Consider the following 23,427-nt stretch of genomic DNA (forward strand, 5'->3'; position numbering starts at 1 on the left):
CTGTTCCCCATAGTGGCTGCATCAATTTACATTCCCACCAACAGTGCAGGAAGGTTCCCTTTTCACCACACCCTTTCCAGCATTTACTGTTTCTAGATTTTTTGAAAATTGCCATTGTGACTGGTGTGAGGTGACACCTCATTGTAGTTTTGATTTGCATTTCTCTAATAATTAGCGATGTTGAGCTTCTTTTCATGTGCCTCTTGGCCATCTGTATGTCTTCTTTGGTGAAATGTCTATTTAGGTCTTCCGCCCATTTTTTGATTGGATTGTTTTTTTGATATTGAGCTCCATGAGCTGTTTGTATATTTTGGAGATTAATCTTTTGTCCGTTGTTTCATTTGCAAATATTTTCTCCCATTCTGAGGGTTGTCTTTTCATCTTGTTTATGGTTTCCTTTGCTGTGCAAAGACAGGGGCTTGTAAAATTTTAGAAGAAAGTAACTTTTTGATGATTTCTATCACCAGCATCTTGCTAACCCAACTTACTCCTGAAACAAATGACTTCAGAGTAATCTGAATAAATTCTAGATGTGTCTCTTACTACTGAAATCTTCCCCAAAAAGATAGTGGCACAATATTTTAAAGTACCCAAATGTACAATTGAAATTGCAACTCTAGTAAAATTGGGCCTCTTTGGAATGTATATCGCCTACATGGACATTAATGGGACAAAAAGGTAAGACATTCTGTGGGAGGAGATAGGCTAATCTTGATTTCTTAACAGTATAGACAGTAAATATTATACAGATGTGATCTGCAGGTGGCAAAAGCTTTCTTGCTTTTTTCTAGAATGGTGGTTTTTAAAATGCTTCTAGGAGACCTAGGGTTCTGAGGAGATATTACAAGCGTGGTACAGCCGGGGGTGGGCAATGTGTGTGGCAGGGAGAGGGCTCAGGAAGACCAGCTGGATGGTCCTCTTCCTCCCCTTGTTCAACTTTTTCAATGACTCATATCTGTTATATAGAGAGAGCTTCAGAGCAAGATAAGGTATGGAAGAAAAGTTCTGCTATTAAAAAAAAAAAAAGGTTCATAATTTTTGTTTCAGAACCCAAGTAAAAATCTTTCAAATGAGCAGGCCACTATACTTACAGATGGTAATAAACCTTTTTATTCAATTTCTCTAGTTGCTTTTAATTGGGCCAGTAATATATCTTAGGAAGAAAATGAAGAAGCCCAAGGCTGGAAAATGTTTGCGTGAAAGGCCTTTTCAAATTGTTCACTTAGCTAAGGACTGTGTGAAGTTAAATATCACCCTGCTCTCCACCACCACCCCAACCTAGGCACTGGTTTTCCATCTTCACAGGTTTCTTGACTGGTATCTTTTAGTTTGAGGGACAGAGAGACCTGTGTTCAATGTTCAGCGACCTACTGCTCTTTAAATATTAAGGGACTGGGACTTCCTGGTGGCGCAATGGTTAAGAATCTGCCTGCCAATGCAGGGGACGCGGGTTCAATTCCCGGTCTGGGAAGATCCCACATGCCATGGAGCAACTGAGCCCGTGTGCCACAACTACTGAGCCTGCACTCTAGAGCCTGTGAGCCACAACTACTGAAGCCCACGCACCTAGAGCCCATGCTCCGCAACAAGAGAAGTCACTGCAATGAGAAGCCCGCGCAACGTAACAAAGACCCAACACAGCCAATAAATAAATAAATAAATAAATAAATAAATTTATTTTTAAAAAAAAGTTAAGGGACTGACCTTCAAGTTATCTGCTTCTACCATATCTCTTGGTGGGAAATCCTGGTAGAAAGCAACGTAGACCTTACAATGTCACGAAAAATGTTACTAAGCATCCCACCCCTGTTGCCTAGCCAGTGAAAATTCTCATCTCCTCTTCTAGATCCCCTGTGTTGATGAGTAGGCATGCATTGGCTTGGCCATTCCACACTAAAGCCAAGGAGTTCCTCCAGAACCTTCAGATGTGTCAAGCATCCCCACTCCCACTTCCACTAGCATAGGAAGCTCTGGTAATTACTAAATTACCATGCATTCTATACTTAATATTTCTCTGCTTTGGACTCCCTTGTTAGTTAATTAGGAGAGTATCTACTTGAGCAGAGGTGTTTGCAACTTTTATCACTGTATGACTCTTAAAAACCATTTAATACATTGGTATAAATGCCCTGTCTTCATGATTCATTGGCTGTGAACTGAGGCACTTTTGGACTAGGAAATGTTCACTTGATCAGTATACTAAGGATGCGTTCCATGATATACAAATCTTCTGAGATGCTCAGTGAGAAAGGGTTTCTGTGGCCAAAAATGTTTGGGGAAACATTGTGTTCTTGGTGATTCAAAATGTGTATTAGAATGGCAAAGTGCTAAGAAGTATTTCTTAAACTTATTTTATCATATAATTTAAAAATTCTGGGAATTCCCTGGTGGCATAGTGGTTAAGAATCAGCCTGCCATCGCAGGGGACACGGGTTCGAGCCCTAGTCTGGGAAGATCCCACATGCCACGGAGCAACTAAGCCCGTGCGCCACAACTACTGAGCCCGCGCTCCAGAGCCCGGGAGCCACAACTACTGAGCCCGTGCACCCAGAGCCCATGCTCTGCAACAAGAGAAGCCACCGCAATGAGAAGCCCGCACAACATGATGAAGAGTAGCCCCCGCTCGCCACAACTAGAGAAAGCCCACGCGCAGCAACAATGACCCAACACAGCCAAAAATAAATAAATAAATAGATAAATAAATTTATATTAAAAAAATTCTGCCTCCCTCCCTCCCTCTCTCCTTCCTTCCCTCTCTCCCTCTTATTCTCTATCTCTTTCTTCCTCTTTTCCTTTCTTTTAAGAAACATTAAATATCTAGGGCTCCATGGGAAAGATTTTGGAAAACACTGTACTTGCCTATTTAAGCAAAGTTTTTAGGGGCTAATTTCTACTTTTCTCTGTAATTCCAGAGCCAGCACTGTATCTGGCACAAAATGAATATTTGACAAATGTTTGCTAAATTGAAGGGCACACATGAGAATATATTAATAAGATGTCAAAATATTATGTTGAAAGTGTTTTACAAAATCATGCCAGTTATTTGGTACCAAGTGTTTGGTACTTTTACAGAAACAAATTATTTAGAAATTGAATTCAATTAATCCACTTTGGGTAGATGGATCAGAATCACAAGATGTCTGATTTGGGACAAGTCCTAGTAGGTATTTAGTCATCATTTTATAGACAGGTCTTACCTTTCATAGTGAATTTATAAAGAGGTTGAAAGAGTTATCTCAAGCAACTGAAGTACAGGAGTAGAGATGTGAGTTCTGGGCTTAACCCGAGTGGGCTCGAACACTGACTCTGCCACCTACTGGCCAAGGGAATGTGGGCAAATATATCTGTGCCTCAGTTTCCTCATTTGAAAATGGCGATGGTACTTGTACTCCCCTCAAAAGGTCACTGTGATGACTTAATGAGATTGAAGCTAAACACAATGGCACATGGGAACAATATTAGCTATTAATATCATTAAACGCATTATCAGCCAGGATCGCATAGTCACTATGAAATGAGAGGTGACCACACAATTGTAGAGAGAATTTGGGAGACCTTACAGAATTATGGACGGGAAGGAAGAAACTGTATAACTAAGATCTCCATATTGATGGACCCCAATACTGGGCAATCTGTAGCATTTTTGAGGGGAGGGAGAGTTAATTCTGGTTTGAAAGTACAACTCCCATGGAATAACTCTTCCCAGGTTGGGTGTTAGGTGGGCATTTTACTTGTTTGGGCATTCTGCAGGCTCAGGAAGAATCCTCTCTTTTTACTCGTAAGTCCCTGGGAGATTGCATTTTTTAAAGAAACCACAGAAAGAAGAAAGTGCCCCGCCCCTCCGGGAGACGAGTGAGCACAAGTCACCATTCCCTACCTGAACGGGTAGGCAAATGCTACGTCAATGCTGAGGTTACTTTCCGTCTTGTTGACACAGTCCACACTCAGCCGCAGGCCTCCGGAATAGCCACCGCATGTTGCAAATGCAAAGATTGCAAAAAGCTGTGGAGAACAAAGAAACAAAAGAGAAGGCGGCTATTAAGATGGTGTTGATCTCACGAGACCTGTCAACAGGAGCTCAGCGTCTCACACTGAGAAAGGCTGGAGTTCTTCTAAAGTGCGGCATCTTATTTGGTTCAGGTTGGAATGAAGGCCAGGGTGATGATGGGGAATGGGGTGGTGGGGTCTGAAAAAATCGTCTGGAAAGCTGGAGTAATTTTATTTGTAGAAAAATTAAACACAAGGACAAAATATCTGTGTTTGAGGCCAAATATCAATGTAAAGAGCTGTCACACCTCAGAAGGTAGAGAAGGTAATCTCACGTCAAAGGCTCTGGAGAGCTACACACCAAGGGATTAATGATGGATACCTCCAGGTGGGAAGAATCTAGTATGTTTCCTTGCTTGCTTCTTTTTGTTTATCTGTATTTTTTTGCAATACACATGTTTTGTCTTTTGGAATAATATAGATTTAAAAAAATGCATAGTCAGAGAATTTTACAGTTGACGGGTAGAGGAAGAGGAGGTGAGTATCTAAAATATGCTATTCCAGAGGACAAGATCTCAGCATATGTCAGCCTCAATGCCCCTTTGGTGGTTCCAACTCTGTATTCCTTGCTCTTTCTGAGTCAACTACTAAAAGGTTCAGCTGGTTACGAACTAATGTCATAGTCTATCCTAGTGTAGAACATGCATCCATGGGAATTAGGTACTGAAAATTAAGAGCAGGAACTCAGAGAAGTCTTCCAGAGAGAAGATACATCTGAGAAGGTGAGAATGGCCTAAGATGGGAAGGAAACAAATGCCAAACTTTGCCCACTTAGTTTTGCTAAATTCAAAAGAACTTCCTGCTCATTTTCAAAGAAAGTCAATCAAGTGCACTTAACACTCACCCATTCTGTAATACTCCCATTTATTTTATTTTAATTTTGGAACTCAGCTTCTTATAGTAGCTTGGAGTCCCCATTAGGAACACCAGATCACTTTGTATAGCGAGAGGAATTCTTGTGTAAGGGTTAAGTGCATGGGCTCTGGAATGTGACCTTGGGAAAGCTGCTTAATTCACCTGTGAAGCCAGCTGGTCCTGAACTTTTGTTTGTTGGGTTTTTTTGATTACTGATTCAATTTCATTACTAGTGATCAGTTTGTTCAGATTTTCTGTTTCTTCCTGATTCAGTCTTTTTTGTTTTCTGAATTTAAGGTTTTTTTATACAGCAGGTTCTTCTTAGTTATCTATTTTATACATATTAGTGTATATATGTCAATCTCAGTCTCCCAATTCATCCCACCACCACCACACACACCCCCCTGCCCCTGCCCCGTTCCTGATTCAGTCTTGGAAGATTGTGTTTCAAGGAATTTATCCATTTCTTTGTGGTTATCTAATTTCTTGGCATATAATTGTTTGTAGTAATCTCTTATGATTTTTGTATTTCTGTGGTGTCAGTTGTAACTTCTCTTTCATTTTTGATTTTATTCATTTGGGCCCTTTCTCTTTTTTTCTTGATGAGTCTAGCTAAAGGTTTATCAATTTTGTTTATCTTCTCAAAGAACCAGCTCTTAGTTTCATTGATCTTTTCTATTGGTTTTTAGTCTCTATTTCATTTATTACCACTTTGATCTCTATTATTTCTTTTTCTTCTACTAACTTTGGGCTTTGTTCTTCTTTTTCTAGTTCCCGTAGGTGTAATGTTAGATTGTTTATTTGAGATTTTTCTTGTTTCCTGATGTAGGCCTGTATTGCTATAAACTTCCTTCTTAGATCTACCTTTGCTGAGTCCCACAGATTTTGGAATGTTTTTCTATTTTCATTTGTCTCCAGGTATTTTGTGATTTCCTCTTTGATTTCTTCAGTGATCCCATGGACCAGAAGAAGCATGTTTGGTAGCATGTTGTTTAGCCTTTAAGTCTTTGTGTCTTTCACAGTTTTCTTCTTGTAATTGAGAGTCTAGTCTTATACCACTGTGGTGGGAAAAGATGCTTGAAATGATTTCAGTCTTCTTACATTTGAGACTGATTTTCTCGTCTAACATGTAATCTAGCCTGGAGAATGTTCTAAGTGCATTTCAGAAAAATGCATATCCTGCTCTTTTGGGGTGGAATATTCTGTATTTATACATTAAGTCAATCAGATATAATGTGTTATTTAAGGTCAATGTTTCCTGATTGATTTTCTGTCTGGATGATCTATCCATTGATATAAGTGGGGTGTTAAAGTCCCCTACTACTATTGTATTGCTGTCAATTTCTCCTTTTATGTCTGTTAATATCTGCTTTACTGTTGGATTAATCTTTTCTATTATTATGTAAGGCCCTTCTTTGTCTCTTTTTACAGTCTTTGTTTTAAAGTCTATTTAATCTGATGTAAGTATTGATACCCCAGCTTTCTGTTTCCATTTGCATAGAATATCTTCTTCCACTTCTTCACTGTGTCTTTCACTCTGAAGTGGCTCTGAGGCCTGACTGAGACTGTTGTGGGTATGCTGTTATGTGGGGTTGGACCCCTGGAGCAGGAGACACTGGAGGGGTGCCAGTGCCAGCTGGGGATGCCTGCTGGGTAGAACGTGGCAGCAGCTGCTTTGGGGGAGCCAGTTGGGGCAGGCAGGTTGGGCAGGGTAGGTCCTCAGGGAAATACTTGGTTGGTGCACATGGTGTTAGTTAAGTTGATGGAGAGTGACAGAAATGGTACATGCCCATGCTGGGCCCGCGAGGTGGATGGAGAGTTTAAAAAAAAGGCACCTGCCACTTCTTCTGTCCCTGGAGAAAACTTCACCAGATCTCTGCCCCTCCAGCACATGCCCTAAAATTTAGTCAATGAATCTCTTTCTTCTATGACACAGGCACTTCTTTAAAAAAATTTATTTATTTTATTTTTGGCTGTGTTGGGTCTTCGTTGCTGTGCACGGGCTTGCTCTACTTGCGGTGAGCGGGGCCTGCTCTTCGTTGCGGCGCGCAGGCTTCTCATTGCTGTGGCTTCTCTTGTTGTGGAGCATGGGCTCTAGGCATGCGGGCTTCAGTAGTTGTGGCTCGTGGGCTTAGTTGCTCCATGGCATGTGGGATCTTCCCGGACCAGGTCTTGAACCCGTGTCCCCTGCACTGGCAGGTGGATTCTTAACCACTGCACCACCAGGGAAGCCTGACACAGGCACTTTTTAAGCTGCTGCTTCTGCACTGGGACTTGGAGCAAGTGAGTATGTATGTATGCTCCTTAAGAACTAAGTCTCAGTTTTCCACAGCCCTCCAGCTTTCCTGGACATAAGCTGCTCTGGCTTTCAAAGCCAGACATTATAGGGGCTCATCTTTCTGGTGCAGCTCCCCCAGGCTGGGGAACCCAACGTGGGGCTCAAACCCCTTGCTCCTCAGGGGAAACCACCATGGCTGTGATATCCCTCCCTCTGTGGGCCAGAGCACCAGAGGTGATAATGAGATCTCCAGAGGATAAAGCTTTGATTTATAGCATTTGCCAATTTCCATGGTGTAAATACTCCCACCATGGCCAATTCCAAGCTACCAACATAACACCTGTGAACCTTGACTGGGAAGAGAGCTGCACAGTCAGCTGTGCTCTAGCACACCACTGCCACCAAAGGAATTTCCCTGACTCTCCCCTGGAGCAAGAACCATGGACTAATTTCATTGATTCACTCCTCTTATTTCATATTTACTCATTTCATATCTCATATTTTCTCTTATTTCATTTCACTCACCTTGGGCTTCTTTCACTGATTTCACTTCAATTATCCATTCATTTATCCATTCAATCCCTTATTATTCATTTACTGATTTAGCTACTGTAGGAGAGACTGCTGATGCTCTGCTGAGATCCCCGCAGCCCACCCTACAGGCCACCTGCATTTTCAGGGGGACAGTCCTCATACGCATGAAAGGCTCCTCCCCAAACACTCGAGGATCTCCACTGAGGGCTTTCTCACGCAGCAGGAATGCAGCCTGTGACTGGGGCATGGTGCAAGTCTCTGGGAGTCAATTCCCTGGCAGCTTCCAAACAATGTGGGACGGAAACTGGTGGATAAACCCCCAGTGTCCTTGTCTGTCTGTGCGGAAAGTTTGAGGTGTATTCAATATAGTTTCTTCTAATGGGATTAAGCCCCTGTTGCCCACAGCAACATCTGCTCATGAACGACACCCTTGGTGGGCGTTTTCTTTTTTCTGTCTCATTTCCTCACTCATCATTGTGCTTCCTGGTATTACTTCTCAGGTGACCTTGCTGAGTCTAAATTCTTGTATTTTCAAAAAGCAGGTCTCGGGCTTCCCTGGTGGCGCAGTGGTTGAGAATCTGCCTGCTAATGCAGGGGACACAGGTTCAAGCCCTGGTCTGGGAGGATCCCACACGCCGCGGAGCAACTAGGCCCGTGAGCCACAACTACTGAGCCTGCGCATTGGGAGCCTGTGCTCCGCGACAGTGAGAGGCCTGCGCACCGCGATGAAGAGGGGCCCCCACTTGCCACAACTAGAGAAAGTCTTCGCACAGAAACGAAGACCCAAAACAGCAAAAATAAATTAATTAATTAAACTCCTACCCCCAACATCTTCTTAAAAAAAAAAAAAAAAAAAAAAGCAGGTCTCAGGATCTGCTTTTGAGGAATGTAACTGAGACAGTTACCAAACATGGACCCAGCACCGATTACTCTCTAGGCACTGCAGTGGCCCTAGGACTGTATTAATGGAAAGACTGGTACCACCCAGCGCACCTTAGCTCATGCCTCTCAGCTTCTAGCTCGCCACGCTCTCATCTCTGCAGCTCTCTCCAAAGAATCTGAGCCCCTTTGCAAACAGAAAGTCTTCTTGGACTACGCTGTCCAGAGGAGGGCTCCTGACCCCAGCCCACCCCACCCTGACTCCCATTATTCCCTGCCGCTGTTGTTGTTTACCTGAGCAGACATTTAAAAACCTGTATTTGTTCGGCATAGTGTATTCACCTGTTTACGTTTTGTCTGACCACTTCCCCGAGGAAAGGTAATACTCTTGTCTGTGTTTACTGATGAATCCCAGCCCTTGGCACGAAGTAGGTGCTCTCTAAACACACATTGACTAAATACGTAAATATAGTTGGCTCCCCTACCTCCAGGGAACTTGCTGTCCATTTGGGGATGCGGACAAGTGGGTGAACAGGTGCAGTGACAGTGCTTTATGGTGGTGGCAGTCACTGGAGCATGCTAGAGAAAAATGTGGTGCATGCTTGCAGAGGAGTGGAGGGGATGTGAGGAGTGGAGTGGAGTCTGGAGGAATGGAGAGCTAAGCAGACACCAGGCAAGCATGCCAGGTTTAGCTGGGTAGGAGGGAGAAAATGAGTGTTTTAGGCAGAGAGAGCAACAACTCAAAGATACTCAAGTGAGCAAGTGAGGCACATCTTGGCTGTGCAGTTGGGAGGACAGGAGCAGACATTGTAAGATGGGAAGAAAGTGGTGACTCCATTCGGGAAGCAAGAGGGATGCATTAGGTCTGGTCTAGGAAGGATCCGAAAACTAAGGCCCCTGAGCCATGTCCAGCCACATCCATTCACTCGCGTATGGTCTACGGCTGCTTTCAGGTTACAATGATAGAGCTGAGTATGGACAGTAAAGACTCTATGGTCCAAAAAGGCAAACCTATTTACTATCTGGTCGTTTACAGAAATCGTCCGTCCGTACGAGGAAACCTGGGTTTTAGGAGGGGGCTGGGTTTCCGGCAGGGGAGGGGCGTGACAAATCTGCGTTTCAGAAAAGCCACACTGGCAACAGTGGAGAGTGCGGATGGAGAGAGGGCAGGACCTGATGCTGGAGGATGAGCAAGTGTCTCACTTCCCCAGACAGTCTGCAGACGCTTTGTCAGCAGGACCACACCTCAGTTCTCTGTGTATCCTTGCTGTGCCAAAACATGGTAGGCGGCTCATAAATGTTGTCAAGTGAATGAAAATACAAATGAATGAGCAAGACAAGATGAGAGGATGAAGGGCTTGAAAACGTGAACCCTGGCGCCGAAGCCCAGAACAATAAACACTGTGAAGGCGATGATGATGGCGATGATAACGATGACGATAGCACTAAAAAAATCAACCACATTTGATTCTCGGGGCCGGTCTCTTCAGTAAATACGTTATTGATATGAGCCCATTTAATCCTCTCAACAACCCTCTGAAGTGGAAACATAACCCCTAATTTTTCAAATGAAGAAACTGGGTCAAACTGCACGCCAAGATCACATGGGTTATTGGTACGTTAAGTAGTCATGGTTTGAACTCGGATCTGCCTTTCTCTAAAGTTTATCTTCCTTCCTCCCAACTCTCCCAGGGCTGTGAAGGGCATCTCACTTGGCTGGAGCAGACTATGGAAAGACTAATATCAATTATGGGCTAGTTAAGGCTTTCTCTGTCACATCAATGCTCAGGAAGCCAAGTGAGGACTAAATGAAGCATCTGTAAGACAAAGCCCTGATCATCCACGTGGATGCCAGTGGCAGCGTGTGGACCTTGCCTCAGCCTCACAAGCCTTCGCTCTGCAGTATCACAGGACATTAGGGGGGAGGGACTTAGAATCTGGTGTGATAAGAGCACTGGAGAAGCCTGCCAGGAGTAGTTCTGCCAATTACATTTAACAAGACCCTCTTCCTAATTCTCAGCCACCCATGGTGGGTTGTGGCGGGGGCGGGGGGGGGTTCCTCACTTTCACTCCTGTCCATCATTCAACAGCTTATAGGTGAAAGAGACCCAGTTCCTGCCTCTGATGAAGCCCTCTGGTGCCTTCTCCTTTTATGATTTGTCTTGGGCTGATGAGTCATTGGTCCTTAGCACCCCTGAGGAGCATTTCTGGGAACACAGTTGTTTAAAAGAGCTGATTACTCACTAGTAGCCCTGGAAAAGTGAGGAATACACACTGTCAGGATATTTTCTGGTGCAGAAAGAGTATTTCATTAACTGTGGCTTCCCTCATATCCCAGAGGCTGCCCAGGAGGCCCTCAGCTGACTGTTGAACGCCTCTAAAACTTAATGTTCCAATTTTACTCATTTTGGTCCAATTCTTCTTTCTTCTAGTGTTTCTTCTCTTATTAATAATTGGATTTTTCCAAAGAAATTGACAAAGTACCTACTCTGGCCATCAGTTTATGGTTACTGCAACACTCTGACCCAGAAAGTTTTTGTGAACAACCTTGTAAAATCTCGGATGAGACCTTCCCGTGAAGATAAAAACTGCAGGTCATCCCTGGAAGACAATATAATTCTATCTTATTTGGAGGCACTGAAAACCATGGTCAAGAAGCTCTCCCCCATAGAGCTGTATGTTTTTTCTTGTCGTTGTATATAACTATCTGTATTCTTAACCAGCTCCAATATCTTCCATGCTGCTTTCCATTTCAGGCTACCTGTCAAGAATTGTATACTGTGCCCTTCTAGCTGCTGTGTGATTTATATGAAATCTTCCCAAGCAAAGGCAGCCTCATAAAATTGGTACTTCATAGTAGCACCTGAGGAATTCTGACCAAGCCCTGCAGAAGGAGAACCCCAAATTACTTATATAGCATAAGAAGTTTCTGTTTTCATTTTCTTAAACCTGTAGCCTGGAGATGGATCACTTAATAACATATTTGGGCGCAGGTAACAGAAAGCTTGATAAATAGTGGCTTAAACAAAGAGGACTTTGTTTTTCATACGTATTGAGAAGTCCAGAACTAAGTGGCTGCTGGTATGATGATGTCTGAGCCAACATCTCTTTGTTTCCTGTGGTCTCTGCCTCATCACCAAAAAATGGTTGCTGCATTTCCATGGATATCCTTAGCTGCACGGGAGCCTGAGAAGTGAATATTTGGCTTTCCTGGGCTGCAGAGGGGAGGTAGGCAATGGTACAAGGGCTGCGAATGGTTATTCAGTCAGCCAGCTGCCACTGTCTGCCCCAGAAATTTATGGGAGATGAAGAAGTAAAACAAGCATGCATGGCATTTTATAAAGGCAAGATAGCATAGTCAAGCCCATTCAGCATCTAGTCATTTCCTCTTCCCTGGACAGTACCTAGAAAGTCCTGTGCCTTATATGCTAAATTTAACACTTGCCCATGAAGAGAAATGTAAATTTCTGCTTGAATTTTATTTTCCAACATAAAACCTGATATAAATCTTTAAAGTAAAATGCATGACTGAAATAGTAAAAATAAATTGGAAACTTCATGCCTATTAAAAAAATAATCAAATAAATTTTGAAGTAGTCAATCAATGAACTATTATGTGATAGTTAAAAAGTATGAAAAGCAGTATAGAAAGTTATAGGTGATCTTATGTACAGCAAAAAAAAAAAAAAAAGCAAATTCCCAAGTATGACATATGTGCATTACATTTTTGTAAAAGGAAGTATTTATACATGTATACATTTTTAATGGACTTGAAAAGGTCTAGAAAGGTTGTACTGAGTATTATCAGTTTTTAACATTAAGGAGTGAATTTTGGAAGCAGAATCTTATTTTAAAATTATTTTTGTATTGTTTCCACTTCTTCCAATAAGCATGTATAACTTTCGCAACTAAAAAAAAGATTTTATTAAAGCAAACTTACCATTACCAAAGGGGAGAGGGAGGGTGGGAAGGACAAATTAGGCATATGGGGTTAACAGATACAAACTACTATACATAAAATAGATAAGCAATAGGATTTACTGTATAGCACAGGGAATTATATTCAATATCTTGTAATAACCTACAATGGAAAATAGTCTGAAAAAATATATAACTGAATCACTTTGCTGTACACCTGAAACAAACACAATATTGTAAATCAACTATACTTCAATTTAAAAAAAAGATCTTATTACAATTGCAAATTTAGACAATCTCTGGGTAACTTGAACAAAGTAAATTCAGGCCTGTCATTAGACAGCTATGCTATTTTTAACTTCCATTTTGATGAAGAAATGTAAAATCAAAGAAAACCCACTCCCTTTCAGAATTATCTTCATAATACCTTCAAATTATTTACATTTGGGGGAGGGACAATATAAGAATGGGGGGGAAAGGGTTATTATGGGATTATATGAAATCATGTGTGTGAAACTTCTGAAAACTGTAAAGCACTATAGAATTTAAAGAATCTTTCACTCAACAAAAAAAGTTAAAAAATTATTTACATTTATAGAGAGTGTAAATGGAATCACATTTTTGACTTGCTCATTTATTAAAATACTTTGGCAAAGTCACTGTTTACAATCAAGGTAAGACTATTTCAAAATATACCATGGGAATATATGCTTAAGAATGTGTCAATCTTTAGTTGAGTAAAAGTGTAACTTACCTTTGTCAGATTTAGTGATGGTCATTGTTTTTAAAGGACTCCACTCCCATTCTCTCATATCCGTCATAACGGAATAACAAGAAAAAATAAAAATTCCACAGAACTTCTCACCGAGAACTGAAACCATTTCTCTGACACCTGACTTAAGAGTCTTATGAATTAATTTCTTGCCTATTGTAGTGGTTTTGAACTTGACATTTTTCTGGAGAAATTTGACGTTAGATCACTGAAGAAAATCATTGATAGATATCTTAACTGCACACTTTTGCTTGATAGGAAAATTAGAGTAAGATAAACGCATGGAACACAGCCATTGTTCTGTAATTTAATAGCATGTATGGAATATGCTGGCATGAACTATTCCTTGCTAGAAGCTATGTTTTCATGATAATGTAGAATGTTTAGAATTTTTTAAAAACTAAAGTCACAATCCTTTAACCCCATTTTCTTTTTATAAAGAGCAGGCTTTAGTTACCATGTCTCTAAATAGAAAGTAAAAGTCAGGTTGGGATTCTATTCTGGATGAATTCGGTGTATTTCATGTGTCTTCTTTAAAATTCGAACATTTCATGAAACAGAGTTATATTTACCCATAAAGCAAATTAGAATAACATAGGATTATTTGGGGGAAAAATACGGATCCATAACAAACTGGCCACATTCAATTAATTCTTTTCATTAGACTGTATGGCTCATTAAACAGAGAAGTTTCTGTCATTTGCTCTCCTTTAAAAAAAATTAAAACAATAATATTTTGTCTTAAATGCAGCTTCACTTTAACGAAAGACAAGCACAGGGTCCCATGAAAAGAACAGAAGGAGCTGATTTTTTCTGCTTGTTTAGCCATTTTTATGCTTGTGGCTATATTATAAATAAATAAAATCCAGGGCTTATGAACTATAAGCCAGGAATATGAACAGCCATCATATTTAAGCTCATGAACTAAGAGGCAGAAACCCAGAATGAGTCATAAAACCATTTATTGTCAGAAGAATTTTAAAACATGCAAATAACTATGTAGAGAGATTCGGAGGCCTTTCTACATTCTACTTGCTTTGCACACACCTCACTGGCAAGTTGCATCTCTCTACTGTTCATACTTCAAGATATTTGTGAAGTTCTGATTGTTCTGATTCTTGACCTGGGAATCAATGTCTGAACCTCCCAAACATAATGCATAGTCATCAAATCACCTCTGGAATAACAGGGCACTTGCTACCATGTATTATTTTGATTATGTAATGGAAAAGAAGCAAGTCTGACATAGGCAGTTAAAAGGTAGCATTTATTCATTTGAAAAAAACCCAAAATACTAGAGTAGAAGTTCTGGAGGAACAGTTTGAAGTATATTCTAAAGTAATATCTTCTAATTATAATTCTAATCATAACAACACAACTGCTGCTACTATTTAGGGAGCTTCTACTTGTGTCCAGCAATACACTTGTCTTTAATGACTGCAATGTGCTTTACAGACATTATCTCATTAAAATCTCATACCTCTGTGAGGTAGGTATCATCATCACCCCCATTTCAGAGCTGGGTAAACCATGGCATTGAGGGGTTAAGTGACTCATCCAAGACCACACAGATAGAGAATGAGAGTTTGAATCCATGAGGTCATAACTATACTAAAAGGAACAATTAATCATAAAAATCTAATTGGTCACTGTTAGAGGATACTAGTGAACTAAAAAACTCGTAAATGAAAGGGAAGCATCAATCATTTATCTTGCCTTTTCTTTAAGAATGCTACCAGTATGTGACCTAATAGTAGAGAAGAAGTTTGCCTTCATAGAACTATTCACCTAATAATGACAAAGAATTAGAATATCACCATTTTGCAACCTGTTATGGACTGAATATTTGTGCCTCTACCCTAATGCATATGTTGAATCCCTAACCCCCACTGTGGCTGTATTTGGGGATGATGCCTCTAAGGAAGTAATTCAGGTTAAATGAAGTTAAGGGTGGGCCCCGATGCCATAGGATTAGTGTTCTTTTATTATTATTATTTTTTTATTGACGTATAGTTGATTTGCAATGTGGTGCCAATCTCTGCTGTACAGCAAAGTGACTCAGTTATACACATATAGACATTCTTTTTTTATATTCTTTTGCATTACAGTTTATAACAGGATATTGAACATAGTTCCCTGTGCTATACATTAGGACCTTGTTGTCTGTCCACTCTAAATGTAATAGTTTGCATCTAGCAACCTCAAACTCCCAGTCCGTCCCTCTCCCTCCCGCCCTCCCTTATGGCAACCAAAAGTCTGAACTCTATGTCTGTATGTTTCTGTTTTGTAGATAGGTTCATTTGTGCCATATTTTAGATTCCACGTATAAGTGGTATCATACGGTATTTGTCTGCAACTAGAGATTATCATACTAAGTAAAGTAAGTCAGAAAGAGAAAGGATTAGTGCTCTTAAAAGACGAAACACCAGGGCTTGCTCCCTTTCCCTGTATCTCTCCCTGTGTGTACTGACCAAGGAAAGGAGCACACAGCAAGGTGGCAGCCACTTACAAGTCAAGAGAAGAGGCCTCAGAATGAAATCTACCTTGCAAGCATGTTAAACTTGGACTTGTCAGCCTCCAGAACTGTGAGAAATAAATTTCTAATTTTTAAGCCACCCAGTCTTTGGTACTTTGTTATGGCAGCCCAACCTAAGACACAACGCTTAACAAATTAATCTAAGCACTGATGACTGATAACACAAAAAGAGAGACAGCCAGATATTATGTGCCTCTAATGGAAGAAGATCTTACCAATTTTGAGGTATTCTTTGCAAAAAAAACCCCCAAAACCTGAATTTGATCAAGTCTCTATGTCCAACTGCCAATTTACAAAAAAATGCAGGAGAGAGAGAGAGGCACGTGTAAAATGACATCACAAGGGTGAAATCAGCAAAATCCAGATGCCGAGAAACTCTCCAGGTGTAAATACCTTGTTTGTTCAAGAATAACAACAATAAACTATTAAACTGTATGAATAATGACACAGAAGAGGAGCCTGAGAGAGAAGAGCTTATGCATGAAAAGTTCTAATAGATATATCAAAACTCCAGGTTTCAGAAAACTTAAAAAAAAAAGTCATGAGATTAAGAGAGATATTTGGAAATTTATAGATATTTGATGACAACTGAATTATTGCTCATTTTTAAGACATGTGAAGTGGTATTGTAGTGTTTTTGTTTTCAGTACCTTTGAGAGATACACACCAATTTATTACAGAAGAAATGATCTAATGCTTGGGGAGTATAAAAGGAATAATGTTAGCTATGAGTTGATTATTGCTGGAACGATAAGGAAACAGAGGCTCATTATATTATTCTGTGTTTTTTATATGCTTGAAATCTTCCATTATTAAAAGTTTTTACAAATTTGAGATCATATTATAAACCAATCTAGATATACATGTCCATGTGTAGTCAAAATTGAATAGTTTTTTAAATTTAATATGTATGTGAACAGTTTTCAAGATTTTTTGTTTAAGGATATTCAAGAATAATCTTAAAATTTCCGAGAGGATCACTTTTTAAAAAAAATTTTTTATTGGAGTATAGTTGCTTTATAGTGTTGTGTTAGTTTCTACTGCATAGCAAAGTGAATCAGCTATACGTATACATATATCCCCTCTTTTTTGGATTTCCTTCCCATTTAGGTCACCACAGAGCATTGAGTAGAGTTCCCTGTGCTATATACTAATGTTCTCATTAGTTATCTATTTTATACGTGGTATCAATAGTGTATATATGTCAATCCCAATCTCCCAATTCATCCCACCCCCCCTTTCCCCCTTGGTATCCATACGTTTGATCTCTACCTCTGTGTCTCTTATTTTTGCTTTGTAAATAAGATCGTCTACACCAATTTTTTCAGATTCCACATTCATGCGTTAATATACGGTATTTGTTTTTCTCTTTCTGACTTACTTCACTCTGTATGACAGTCTCTAGGTCCATCCACATCCTGAGAGGATCACTTTTTAAAGTAAGGAAGGCTCATTCTGTTTTATTATAATACTGCAGGACTTAGAGGAAAACATATTCTCTTTAACACAAATTTTCTTTCTTAATAATCTTTTATTGATTGTTCCAAGAACCCATTTAGTTCTGCCTCATTATGAGAGCAGCCTTTTCTCACTATGTTTTAATGAGATGAAAGATCACCATAGCCTAAAGGACTATACATTCTATGTAAAGGACATTATTTCTTAGACAATAAGACAAAAATTCCCACTATCATTCAGTAATGTCTTTCTATTGATTAAATTCAAGAGATAAAAAAAATATCAACTTACTTAATATTTAACAGATTGGCTTTAGTTTCTGAGTCCTAATGTTGTTAAGTGGAGTTCATATAGACCATACCCATAAGCACAGACATAAATATTATCCCAACTCCAGCACTGCAGAAGAGCCTGCAAATATGTAGCCATCCAGTGACTGTGGAGAGAGTGACCTTTTCTAAACATCTTAGCTTCTGGCTCCCAAGTTAAACTTAAACCACTTTTTAACACATCTAGCAAGGTTAAAATACCATCATTGAATCATTTTATTTGTTCATGGGACTCAAAGATGATTCTGCAAAACAAAACAAAAAAAAAGTGACACAATTCTAAAAGAAGCGATTTGCATGGGCTAGAGAAAACTGGAAGATGTGGGAACAGAAATGTAAGTGGGAACTGTCTTGCAAATAGTTGATGTCCAATAAAAATGCACTTAATGAATGTGAGGGATAATTCTTCCTCTAAAGAACGAGAAGTAGTCACTGGATGGGGCTCCAGGGAATCATGCTGAGTTGGAAAGGAGGGAAATTGAGGGGTCCTATGTGAAAGGATCTTAATTTTCTTAGTGGATGGATAAGTGAAATCAAATAATGAATGGAAGTGAAGGAGGAGATAGGAATTTGAGGAACTAGGGGAAAAAAGCTCAAATACCTACTGAAGAGGTGGAAAGAAATGAACTAAAAATGAAGCAAGAATTACAAAAGGGCATGATGTCATTATGCTATTTGCCTTGCTTGGTTGGAAGCCCTCTGAGGGCAGGGACCATCTCTTGGTTATCTTCACATCCCCCATATTGCAGAAGTGCTCTCATCATGTCTGTAAATTAAATAATCTCCTCAATTCGTGCAAGTACACCCAGAGCACGCCTCCAGGACCTGTCAGATACACACAGCAGTAAGCTAAAAAGTAGGATACAATAGTAGAGCCAAAGTTCTTTGATGAAGGTAAATAAAGAGCAGCATGTCAGAACTGTCATCAGGGTAAACGTAATACTTAGCTCATAGCAGGCATTTCATAGTAATTTTTTGAACTAATGGAAATACATCCCTTATCTCCCTCCAAACAGGGCAGGACCCACAAGTTTATATCAAAGTACGTGGTGCGAGGGTGGGTAGGGGGTCCACCAGAAGTGGTTAAAGTAAAAGAGTCTGGAAAGAAATAAGTAGAACTAGAAGAGCGGCCCTCTTTTGATCTCACTGAGCCTTACCATTGCATCTGGCAGATGCTGGGATGGAATCCAGAATCCTAAGAGAACCAGTGGTCTGTGGGGAGAGGATTAGAAGCGATATTTTGACACAAGCCCAGGAAAAGGCCAGAACAAAGATGTAAGAAGGTGTCAGACTTGCTCAAGTAAAAGGAGGAAGCTGCTGCACTTGGCTATTATTGGTTGATGTGTTTATATTCCCTGGGAAGAAATGGTTGACAAACGCCAGAGGGAAGTAGAAAGAGCTGGGTAATGTAGAGCTGGCTTCATAGGAAGCTGATCTCTTTAATGGTTATGATTACTACAGTGTTCTCATTTCTTAATGCTACAAGTTCAATGAAACATTGGAAATGAAATAACAAACCCATTTACCTGGTATGGCATAAAGACTCTGGGCTTAATGCGTACTTAAAGGCTGTGTTCCCTTGCAGGTGGCTCCCAGAACCCATGAGAACAGCCTCCTTTGAGATATGCTCCATCTAAGCTCATGGTACCTCCTTCTGTCCCATCATCCAAGTCAAAAACCTGAGAGTCCTCCTTCACCTCATTCCTTCAAACAGTCCCCTGGCTTTGTTGGTTCTGCATTCTTAATATTGATCAGAGCTTCTCTATTCACTTGCTACTTCTTTGACCCAGGCCACCATCACCACTGGCCCAGAGTAATGGTGTGGTCTCCTCTCAGCTGTACCTGCCTTCAGCCTTGCCCCAGGACATCCAGGCTCCATTCTGCTGCAAGGGCCACCTTTCCAGAATCCAAGTTTAACTACCTTGCTTCCCTTTTCCACTTATCACCATTGAATGGTCCTCCACTGCCTACCAGATCAAGTGTGGCTTCCTTAGCATGGCACGCAAGGCCTTCGGTCTTCGGGTCCCTCCCTCCCGCCCTCTCTGGCCTCACCTCTCATTATTTTCTGTGAACAACAAATTACTTACGGCCCACCCCGCCAGATTATTAGCCATTCTTTGCATATAAGCCCTCACCTATGTGAGTGCCTTCATCATCTTTGTGTTTAAAGACTCAGTCCAAGTGCCACTTTCTCCATGAAGCTATCCTTATATCACTCCTTTGTAACTTAGTGGTAGACAGAATAATGACCCCCCCCCCACCAAGGATATCCACGTACTAATCTCCTAACATGTAATTATCTTACACAGTAAAAGGGACTTGGCAAATGTAATTAAATTAAAGATACTGAGATGGGGAGATTATGCTGGATTATCTGGGTGGGCTCAATGCAAGCACAAGGGTCCTTATAAGAGGGAGACAGGTCAGAGTCAGAGAAGAAGATGTCATGACAGAAGGAGAGGTGAGAGAGGGAGAGAGAGAGCGAATTTAAAGGTGTCTGACCCAGGCTACCAGTTTTGAAGCTAGAAGAAGGGGCCACAAGGAATGCAGGAGGCTTCTAGAAATTGGAAAAAAGCAAAGAAAAATAATTCTCCCCTAGAGCCTCCAGAAGCAATGTAGCCCCAATGACACCTTGATTTTAAGATTTCTCACCTCCAGAACTCTAAGATAAACTTCCACTGTCTTGTCACAAACTTTGTGGTAATTGTGGCCATGGGAAACTAACACACATTCCCTGTCCTTCCTTCCCTCCACCACAAGGGAAAATTGACCCCTCTGTCTTTAAGCTTCTATTGGACCCTTCATACTTTATAATTTACATACCTTCCTCTCCTAATAAGAATATAAATGCTTAAAGGCAGAAACTGCATCTCTTGCATATTTATGCATGAGCATAGGGCTAGAACATACACGACCATTCATTTATTCATTCATTCATTCACTCATTTTCTCCTTCAAATATATACTATTTATTGAGTGTTTAACATGCCCCAGACACCGCTATCTTCAGTAAATGCACTGAAGGGCAAAAACAGAGGCTTCCTGTCTTCAAGGATCTTATAGCTTGATGGAAGAGTGAACATCAATTAAATCACCCCCAAAAGAATCTGAGGTGACTGAAGGATGTATAAAAGTAGATGATGAAAGGTACTCAGGGTGGGCAGAGGGAACAGAACATGCAAAGGCTCTGTGGGAAGATGGAGCATTTGAGGAGCTGATCTGGATGAAGCAGGTCAGTAGGGGCACGATGGGAGGGCGTGATCTGGAGCAGCAGGCAGGGGCTGGATGCCACAGGGTCTATGGCTTCCATTAAAGATACTGACCTCTAACCTAACACTGAAAATTTATTAAGCAGGGGAGCTGGATGAGCAGCCTTGAATTGAGAAATGATTGCTCTTGTCACTATGTGGAGAATGCTTGGAGGATGATGTGGGTGGGCAGAAGAGTAAAAATCGCTGAGACCTTTTATGGGAAGTTGCAAGAGAGCAAGGGAAAGCGAGAGAGGTGAGAGTGGAGATGGAGAGAACTAGACAGATGAAGGGATATTCCGGAGGCAAAAGTGACAGGATTTAGTGTTCAGTTGGATGTTGATGGGCAAGCGAGGTGCCAAGGACAATGTTTTTGAATGAGGGAAGGCAGCATGTTCCTAGAGCTTGGAACTAGAGAAATCATAGTAGAGTACTGGATAGGTTGCAAAAATGGGTGAAATTCTTTGCAGCTACTCCCATCAAGAGGTAGAGTCGGGGGCTTCCCTGGTGGCGCAGTGGTTGAGAGTCCGCCTGCCGATGCAGGGGATGCGGGTTCGTGCCCCGGTCCAGGAAGATCCCACATGTCGCGGAGCGGCTGGGCCCGTGAGCCATGGCCGCTGAGCCTGCGCATCCGGAGCCTGTGCTCCGCAGCGGGAGAGGCCACAGCAGTGAGAGGCCCGCGTGCCGCAAAAAAAAAAAAAAAGAGGTAGAGTCGGGTTTCCCTGGTGGCGCAGTGGTTGAGAGTCCACCTGCCGATTCAGGGGAGACGGGTTCGTGCCCCGGTCCGGGAAGATCCCACATGCCGCGGAGCGGCTAGGCCCGTGAGCCATGGCCGCTGAGCCTGCGCGTCCGGAGCCCGTGCTCCACAACGGGAGAGGCCACAACAGTGAGAGGCCCGCGTACCGCAGAAAGAAAGAAAAAAAACAATCACATAGCTAGTGGGGAATGGGAACCAGAATCTGAAACCAAGGTCTGGATGGATCATTCCACAGAGGTAGTTCCTCCCCAAAGAGGGTTAATTAAATGTAAAAATTAAATGTGATTTAATGTAATCTGATAATGTCTTTACTGCATCCTTGTTCTGGATAAAAACCTTAGGAAGGATATTCAATGCTAATCTGACAGTGATTTTCTCCTGGTGTTTGAAGACATCGTTACACTATGTATTTTGGCATTTACTGCTGTTCTGAGAAGTCTACTTTTAATCTAAGCATCATCTTAAATGAATTCCCCAGGTGATTCTGATATAGGTGGTCTACGGACCACAGTAGCAAAAACAATTCTGGAGATAAAAGAGAGACTCAGAGCTTCTATAGAACCTTCCTCTCCAACAGCTCCAGGCTCTTCCATGGGATGACCCATGATCCCATCCACGAGGAGGGTTAAAGTCATCCCCACTGAAGACACAGAGCAAAGAAAATCTGGGGGGATCAAACAACTGGTCAGTTAGCATCACAACCAGAGCTGAAAGCTGAAAGCCCAGTCTCTTAACTTGTTCTAGAGCTGAGCTTGTGAAATTTAACTGTGCATGTGAACCATATGGAGATCACCTAAATGTGGGTTTCAGTACTCAGTAGGTCTGGGGTGTAACTGGAGAGTCTGCATTTCTAGCAAGCTCCCAGGCGACGCCAGTGCTGCTGGTCCTCAGTCCATGCTTTGAATTGGAAGTTGTAGAAGCAGCTGGTTGTCCCCCTTGGAATATGCTTAAGGATTAAGCATATGTAAGGACACAACACTCCTGGTCCCACAAGCTCCGATTTACTCCAAGAAGGATCACTGTATTTCTTACTCAGATGCACATTAACATAACCCTCTCTGTCCCCATTCTAGAGTATTTTCCAGAATATGAACCAAATGAGGAATGTCCTAATCAGCCTTTCACAGGTTATCATCGTGTTTAAGAGCCCAGGCTTGGGGTCAAACACACCTAAGCTATAGTCTCAGAATCACCACTCATAAAATGTGTGACCTTGTGACCTTGGACAAGCAGCTCAGGCTCTCTACATCTCCTTTTCCCCACCTTGGAAATACTAATAGCAATCCCTCAGGATGCTGTTGGGAAGTTGCAGACTGTGTGAGATGCAGAGCACAGTGCCTGGTAAACAGTAAGTGCTGTCTAAACGTCAGCTACGCGAACTCTTAGCATCAGGTTGTGTGACCCTCATTCCAATATTCCTAGACTTAGGAAAGGAGTCCAAGCCTTTCAGGATTTTATGAGCTCTAATCCTTCCCTCTTCAAACCCCCTCAAAGAGTTATTATGAGGATTAAATGAATTAATATGCACGAAACACTTGGAGCTGTGCCTGTCACATAATTAGTACCCAAGATGGCTTAGCTTTTATTTTTAGCCCTTACTACAATGATAATTAAGTCACTTTTGAGGGATTTTTAAATTGCCACTTCCCTCATTAGACTGCAGCTCTTAGCAGAGTAGGGACTACATCTGTTTTAGTCACCTCTGTATCCTACATCTTAACACTGTGCCTAGCACACAGTTGCTGCTCAATAAATATACAGTAGAAACATAAATGAATGACTGTGTGAACAAAGGAATGAGTGAATGATTGAGAAA

At 41.3% G+C, this 23,427-nt stretch overlaps 1 protein-coding gene across 2 annotated transcripts in view; it reads right to left on the minus strand.

Annotated features, from left to right (window-relative positions):
• Window positions 1–23,427, minus strand: part of SYNPR (synaptoporin) — a 290,500-nt gene that overhangs the window by 109,203 nt on the left and 157,870 nt on the right. For both annotated transcript variants that reach the window (XM_082639440.1, XM_082639441.1), the window contains one exon: window positions 3,878–4,002. In XM_082639440.1, coding sequence (XP_082495566.1) covers window positions 3,878–4,002 — 125 coding nt within the window. The remainder of the gene's footprint in view (window positions 1–3,877; window positions 4,003–23,427) is intronic.

This window comes from Mesoplodon mirus (genome assembly GCF_964341445.2).
Source record: "Mesoplodon mirus genome assembly, chromosome: 12".
Lineage (NCBI taxonomy): Eukaryota > Metazoa > Chordata > Mammalia > Artiodactyla > Ziphiidae > Mesoplodon > Mesoplodon mirus.